Source organism: Fukomys damarensis, unplaced genomic scaffold (assembly GCF_012274545.1).
Source record: "Fukomys damarensis isolate Sample0158 unplaced genomic scaffold, DMR_v1.0_HiC HiC_scaffold_19, whole genome shotgun sequence".
NCBI lineage: Eukaryota > Metazoa > Chordata > Mammalia > Rodentia > Bathyergidae > Fukomys > Fukomys damarensis.
The window spans coordinates 54,574,650-54,582,614 of record NW_022900931.1 but is presented as its reverse complement, the minus strand read 5'-3'; the positions used below and the strand labels follow the sequence as shown (position 1 = coordinate 54,582,614).

The window sequence follows — 7,965 nt, the reverse complement described above, 5'->3', positions numbered from 1 at the left end:
ACACACACACACACACACACACACACACACACACACACACATATCCTTCTGTGTTAGAAAAGCTCAGTATTTCTCCATGAGTTTGGTTTTAAGAGCACCTTTGTTCACCTTTTTCAGATCTGCAGACAGTGGTGAACTGTCAATGGTCAGGCAAGGCTGGATCTTGTTCCGGAGAATCACAACAGGTTGCTGCATGCCTGACTTCAGCTTCTGCAACTAAGCGATACAGGCATTAGACAACCAGTATCTGCCCTGAGCCATTAGCAAAGAGTACCAAGAACTTTACACAGAAGACAATCACATGAAAACCTAGGTATATATGCTTCCTGAAAAACCCCAAAACTACTCAAATGAAAAGATCTAACCAAATAAAAAACATTTCTCTGATGCAATAAGTCACCAGATGATTTTTAAAGGATGTCTTTAGACAAAGTTCCCCACCTAAGGAGTTTCTCTTCTAATCTCAAGACTGGAGGGAGAAGAAAGATTTTAAGAATAGACAGTTTTCTGTTCTATTTAACTTTTTGTAGGGCTTGTAATACCTGCTGCAGATCAGAGATTCCATCAGCTCTCAAAGGATCAGGGTTTAAAAACTGCAGTAATCTGTAAAATTGTTAAGAACAATTTAAAAAGTATGTATCCTCAATTGAGCTATTAATTCTTCCTCTTGACACAGGTCTAATAAACTATACACCCTAATGTACAGCTACGAAAGGACTGTGTTCTGTTTTTCTTGGTTCATTAAGAAATGAAGGTCATTTTGGCCAGACCAATTTAGTGTTTCCCAAGCCTGGGCCTATGTCTGTGGTACACAATGCTACCTCCCATATCCTACAGAACAGCTGAAGGGAGGCTCAGCCAAGTTAGAGAGCACTGAGCTTGGTCTACTTCATTAGCTTTACTTTTTAGAGTATAAAACAAGACTCAGCTGTATATGATACATCTGCAATCCCAGCTACTCAGGAGGCTGCAACAAGACCAAGTTCAAAGTACAGCCAACTTAGTAAGACCCAGGCTCAAAATACAATACAAGAAAGAGCTGGAACTATAGCTTAGTGGAAGAACCCATGCGCAAGGCTTAGAGTTTGACCTTCAGCATTGAAACAGCAAAACCCCTAAAATAAAGAAGTCTCACAGACTAGATAGGACTTGTACCCTACCACTTCTGATAACTCACACCCAATGCCAACCTGAGTAAGGTCTACTAAGTAGCAGAGAACTCATAAACCATTTTCAGTGCATGCAGCACTTGGGGAGAAAGGTGATACATTAAATACACAAGTCAAATTGCACTGTTTTCTGAAACCCTGTTCTTATAAATAGAATTTTTAATGCTAAAACAGCAAGACCCAAATGTTTATTCACTGAGGAATAATAAAATGTGCTATATCTATACAATGGGATATTAGCCATAAAAAGGAATGAAGTAGTCATTTGTGTGCAACAGAAATGAATTTTTAAATTTTTCTAAGTGAAAGAAGCCAGTAACAAAGAACCACATATTGTATGGTTCTATCTATATATAATGACCAGAACAGGGAAATCCTTAAAAATGGAAAGTAAACTAGTTGTTACCAGAAAACGGGAAGAGTAGGAAATGGTGAGAGATTCCTAATGCACATAGGTTTTTCAAGGGGAGGCGATAAAAATGTTCTGACCTTAAGACAATGATGACTGGTTGCAAAAGTCTGAAAACATTCTAAAAAGCCAATGAATTGTACATTTTCAAGGGGTGAATTTTAAAAAAGATGAATCATATATCAATAAATTATTTTTTAAAGCCACAAGGAAGGAAAGAATCATAGAGGACACGATATTTGTAATTAAATTTAAGAAGTTAGAAAACAGACGGACCAATGGTAAGTGACTCAGCAGATCCACAATACCCAAATCTGAGCCAGCCAAGCAAGGCCCAGCCCTTCTTGCACAGGGCAATCTTCAGAAAGTGTAGCAATGAAGATCAAGCTTCTCCACCTACAGCAATGGAGCAGGGGGTTAAAATAAAGGGAGCAACCCCTAGATCCCTGATATGTCTCAGTGCAGACCCTCACCCTGGGAGAAGACCAGAGGGCGAGTCTCTGGAGAGGATAAAGCTGAGCTCTCAGGACTGGGGGACTAGAGGCACAGCTCTGACAGAGAAACCACACTGAAATGTGGGCATTAAGCCCAGAGGTACACAGTGAACATTGAGACTGCAACTGGCTTCTGCTACTCTGTACCCAGGACACCTGCAAAGGAGGTTTTTCCTCAGGAGCAAGAGACAGCAGAAGCCTCACTGTGGAATCTGACCTACTTGTGGTGGGACTGAGTTCTGAAGTTCCACCATTAAAAGCAACTCCTTCCATAGACACACTCATGGTCAATATGTCACTGCAGACTCAGTCCCTAATTGGTACATGAGGTCCCTGTGTTACAGGTGAACAGTCAGTCAAGAAGCATGTAGCATCTTAAGAAGCTAGACTCACAGACACCACAAATAAAAACGCAGTAATTCAATTTGTAAGAAAGGGAAATAACACAAGAAGAAATCTTTCCTCCAAATTATCAGCATCCCATCTTTGGAGAATTGAGAAAAAACATCACCTACATGAAACAAGAATAGGACACTATTTTAAAAAGTAAAGAAAAAAGACAGAGGGTTGGAGCCAGACATAGTGGGACATGCCTGTAATACCAGTTATTCACAAAGCTGAGGCAGGAGGATCACAAGTTTGAGGCAAGCCTGAGCAACTTAGCAAGACACCGTCACACACACACACACACACACACACACACACGTCTGGGAATGCAGCTCAATATGGGGGCTCTGGGCCTAATCCTTTGTACCACAAAGGAAGACCTCCCCCAAACAAAAACCCAACAAAAAATGGGCAACTAAAATGAATAGACACTTCTCAGAAGTACAAATGACTAGTAAGTACATGAAAAAATGTTTGGCCTCTTTGGCCATTAGAGAAATGGAAATCAAAACAACACAGATTTCACCTTACTGCAAAAAGAATAGCTATAGTCATGAACTCAAAACCAAGATATTGGCAAGGTTGTGAAGAAAAAGGAACCCTTCTACACTGCTGGTAGGAATGTAAATTAGTATAACCACTATGGAAATCACTATGGAGATTCCTTAAAAAACTAAAAATAGGGCCGGGGATTTAGCTCAGTGGTTCCGCCACCTGCTTTGCAAGCTCAAGGTCTCAAGCTTGATCCCCAGTACCAAAAAAACAAAAAACAAAAAAAACAACTAAAAATAGATTCTATTTGACCCAGCTATGCCTCCTCTGGGTATCCCACCAACAGAATTAAAGACATCATATTACAGAGATATACGCATATCCATGTTTATAGCAGCACAACTCACAACAGCTATGTCTTGGTAGGAAACAGCCCATATGTCCATCAACAGATGAATGGATAAAGAACATGTGACTTATACACACAATGGAGTATTAGTCCACCATAAAGGAGGATAATTTGAATCATTTGTGGGAAAATGGATGCACCTTGAGATCATAACGCTAAGTGAAATAAATCTGTACCACATGGTTTCTCTTACATGAGAAACCCAAAATACAAATAATTTACAGAACAAAATGAAATACATGCAATAGCAAAGAGGGAGGTAGGCCTTTGGCAAATGAGAAGGTGAACTAGGGAGGAAGTAAAGGGGAGAAAGGCAAGAGAAAGGAAAAATAAAAAGGAGTAAGCTGCACTATGTATATGTACCAGCTCCCTATAATGAATGTTATTAATTACATATTACAAACGTGTTAAAAAAAGTGAAAAAGAAAATCAGGTCAGATGACAGCCACACCTTCCAACTTTAAATTCTGATTTGTCTCTGTATGGGACCCTATCATTTTTCATTCTCAGGAGGCTGGAACGAGAGTCATTGCCCCTAGCTGGCCATCTCTGAAGAACAGATGTCTATTCTCCAGGCTGCCTTCACTACTGACCAGAAATAACAGACTCTCAGTTTCCCAGTTTGGGCCAGGAAAAGTGGCACAAACCTGTAATTCCAGCACTCAGGAGGCTGAGGCAGGAGGATTGCAACAAGTTCAAGGTGATTTTGGACTACATAGGGAGCTCTTGTCTCAAAAAAAAAAAAAAAATAGGGTTCCCAGATTATGAACACAGTGTGGCTGGTAACAGGACCACAGGCTGGCCACAGAGACAGATTACACGGTCACCGAGTCGCCCTTGGGTTTCTAAGAAATGCACTGCCTTCTTTGCCCCTTGCTGTTTAATCTTGAACCACTTCAAAGTTTCCTCAACCCATGGCAGATGACTGGAATAATTTATGTACTTTCATCAATGGGTCCCACACCAAGGGCCTTCAGTAGAGCAGTAGATAAAATAGAGCTTTCTAATACAGAAATAAAAGGGAACAGATTACATTAGGGGTAAGTTAACAACAAATGAGCAGTACGAATAATGAAAGGACTTTTGTTCCAAGGAAAAGAACCAGTTAGAACAGAAAAACAGTAGGGTATTAGGTTGTTCTGGGAGGTGGATATCACACCAGATGCATGAACAGCCATCCCCCTCACCCTGCACTGGGAGCTCCCTAGAAAGGCCTGGGCTCATGGCGGGCATCAGTGGGCAGAAGGTGGGCATCTGTATAGCTGTGCCGGCAACATCCTCCAATCCCAGGCCAATGAGTGGATATATCATCATCCACTCACCTCTGAGCTATCTTGAACTTTCTGTCACTCTGGTCACTCAGAGTAGCCATACTTACTTGGAATGTAAAATTGCTTAAGCTGCCAAAGACTAGTATGATATAAAAAAAATCATGAAAATAATTTGTGGGTTAAAAATATGAAGTTATTACTCTGTGGCTAATAAAGCAAAAGGCAGGCCCATTTAATAACAGAAAGTAGGAAGAAACCAAACACCAATCCACAAAAAATCTACAGTTCAAAAAACTCAACTATACTTAATTCAATTCATAAAACTGTTCACTTTACCAAGAGAATGGACTACTCATACCAGATAAGAAGTTTTCAACAGTAAAATCTACCATAGTGAATAGAAAAGAAGAAACCTCCCTCAAAGCCTACAGGAGACTTTACTGGAAATACATTTTTGTTTATGGGAATACAAATTTGAAGTTAATAATAAACTATGTAAATTAGGTATATTAGCACATGCATAGCTCTAATCCTAGCACTCTGGGAGGTCAAGGTCAGAGGATCATAAATTTGAGCCCCACCTGGGTAACTTATCAAGATTATCTCAAAATAAAAAAGGGCTAGAGACATGGCTCAATGCAAAAACCATGGGTTCAATCCCTAGTACCAAACACACACACACACAAAATAAGATAATGTAAATCTCTCCTGCTTATAATTTTATTACAATTATTTCAATAAACAAAGTCAAGGAGAAATTCTTACCTTACACAGCTATTCTTCTCATCACACTCTTTCTTCTCAGCTAATTTTAGTGTTTTCTCATTTGGCTTCTGACTTAAAGCACTAGAAATTTAAACAATCAAAAATTGGATTAAAATTTGTAAAACCCATTTATCTTAATATTGAAAACATCTTTATTTTCGGGGGAGATTAAGGCTGGCAATGAGGAATCATTTACTTGACCTAAATTAATTTCTGGGAGCCGTGTTTTTCTTTTCTTCTGTTTCCCTCCTTAGCCCTGCCCTAAGCCCAGCTCTAATCTTAAGAGGAGCATCTCAGTCATCTAAAATCCCAAAAGAAAATCTGTCCCTGCAGCCAGAACTGGGAAATGAGGAGCCCGTGTCCAGTGTGCAAAGAAAATCTCAACTGCCCTTGTTCTCTTGCTCTTGTTGTTTTGCTCCCCAGGTAACCCATACCCAGCCCAGACTGCACAGAAATCAGAGAAGCAGGTGCAACAACAGCCTGAACTGGTGAGGGTGTTCCAGAAACACAGGTGCCCTGGGTTGGGAAACTCTACTGCTGTGACCCCAGTATGAGCCCCAGGCAGAACAGTCTGAAGCAGGGGGCTGATACTACCACCACCCACACACAGACTGAGGCAGAGCCTGAAGTCTGAACCGTAATAAGTTTCTCCCTCCAACCTTATCCAGAGGGTTGTAACAGAAATCAGTCTCACAACACATTATTCAAAATATCTGTAATACAACCCAATTTTACTCAACAGGCAAAAAACAGGAAAATCAGATCAATTATAAAAAGAAAAGGTAAAGGTGCTAACCCTAAGAGCTTTCATAAGTGGGACTCAGCAAATACTTTAATGTGGCCAATACAACCATCTCTATAAGGAAAGTTTGGCACTACTGTGTTTGTTCTTTTGAGATAGGGTCTCACTACATAGTCCAGGCGGGCCTTGCAGCAGTCCTCCTACCTCAGCCTCACAAGGGCTAGGACTGCACCATCACACTTGGACAACACTCTTGAATAGAAAAATAAAAGTTCTTAGCAAAGAAATACAAAGTATAAAAAAGGTTTTAGAATAAAATCACTGGATGGGCTCAATAACAGAATGGAGATGACAGAAGAAACAGTCAGTATAATTATTAATAATAACCGGTAACCCCCAAAATAGTAGTAATAATAATAATTAATAAGAAAAAAGGTTCACAATGAAAAGAGCCTCAGGGACTTTTTTTGGGGGGGACCAAGGATCAAACTCGGGACCTTGGGCTTGTAAGGCAGGCAGTGGCACTACTGAGCTAAATCCCTAGCAGGGACCTTTTTAAAAAATATCAAAATGAGATTTTTTACTGGAGTCTCAAAAGGAAAGAGGAAAGAGACTACAACAGGAAAGTATTTATAGAAATAACAATTAAATACTTTGTGCTATGGTTTGAATGTTTTTGTCCTCCCCATATTTCCTACTGAAACTTAAGTGGCTAAGGCAGCAGCATGTAGAGGTGGCCTCCTGAGGGTTTCTACCTAGACCTAAGTGAATTAATCCCACCAAAAAAGGGGCTTGTAAAGCTGGGTGTGGTGAAGCACACCTGTAACCCCAATGTTCTAGAAGGCTGAGGTGGGAGGATCAAAAGTATGAGCTCACCATGAGCAATTCAGTGATTTGGTGAGACCCTGTCTCAAAATAAAAACTATAAAAAAAGGAGTGAGGATGTTGCTCAGTGTGAAGGCCCTGGGTTCAATCCCCAGTACTGAAAAATCAACAAATGGCTTGTGGTGGGTCGGGAATTTAGCTCAGTGGTTCTGCCACCTGCCTCGCAAGCACAAGATCCCAAGTTTGATCCCCTGTACCAAAAACAAAACAAAACAAAAAAGTAAATGGCTTGTGGTGGTAGGTTCATCTCTCACACTTGCTCTTGTGCCATGTGAGGAATAGTGGTCCTCCTCTCTGGAGGATGCAGCCAGTGTTCTTGTCTGTAAGGCAAGACCAGGCCCTCACCGTACACCAACACTGCTGATACCTCAACACTGAACTCCCAGCCTGCAGAACTGTGCAAAATATATTTCTGTTGTTTATATATATTTTTTCACTGAGTTTATCGGTACTTTTTTTTTTGGATACCAGGGATCGAACTCAGGTCCTTGTGCTTGCAAGGCAGGCACCAGAACCACTGAGCTAAATCCCCAGCCCCATACTGGTACTTCTTAAGTATACAGTACAGTTACATTTATCATTGGGATCTTGTACCTTTACATGACAGATCTCGGTTATCATTTTTTCCCCATACCCCAGCCCTCCCTCCACCCTTTTCCCCTCTCCTATTTACAAAGACTTTGTTTCCATTTTTTTCCTTTTCTCATTTTTTTCCTCATTTCCTTTCCCCTACCCTTCCCACTTCCCCTACACCTTTAGCCCCTTTCTTCCTATTTCACGTTGTCAGTTATACAATCCGTTGTTTATAAATTACCTGATCTATGGTGTTTTGTGACAGCTACACAAAATGAACAAAGATACTTCCTAAATTTGATGAAAGAATGCTTCAAAGAACCTTAATATAACCCAAGCAGAAAAATACAAAAAAAAAAAAAAAAAAAA

The 7,965-nt window shown here is 40.3% G+C and overlaps 1 protein-coding gene across 10 annotated transcripts in view; it reads right to left on the bottom strand.

Moving 5' to 3' along the window:
- Window positions 1-7,965, bottom strand: part of Tdrd12 (tudor domain containing 12) — a 71,769-nt gene that overhangs the window by 33,977 nt on the left and 29,827 nt on the right. For 9 of the 10 annotated variants that reach the window (XM_033765717.1, XM_033765716.1, XM_033765718.1 and 6 more), the window contains exons 11-13: window positions 5,397-5,477; window positions 543-603; window positions 109-216 (exon numbers count right to left, since the gene is read on the bottom strand). In XM_033765717.1, the coding sequence (XP_033621608.1) occupies window positions 109-216; window positions 543-603; window positions 5,397-5,477 (250 nt within the window). Of the gene's footprint in view, window positions 1-98; window positions 217-542; window positions 604-5,396; window positions 5,478-7,965 lie in introns of all 10 variants that reach the window. The other variant, XM_019210125.2, reaches the window with a different exon arrangement.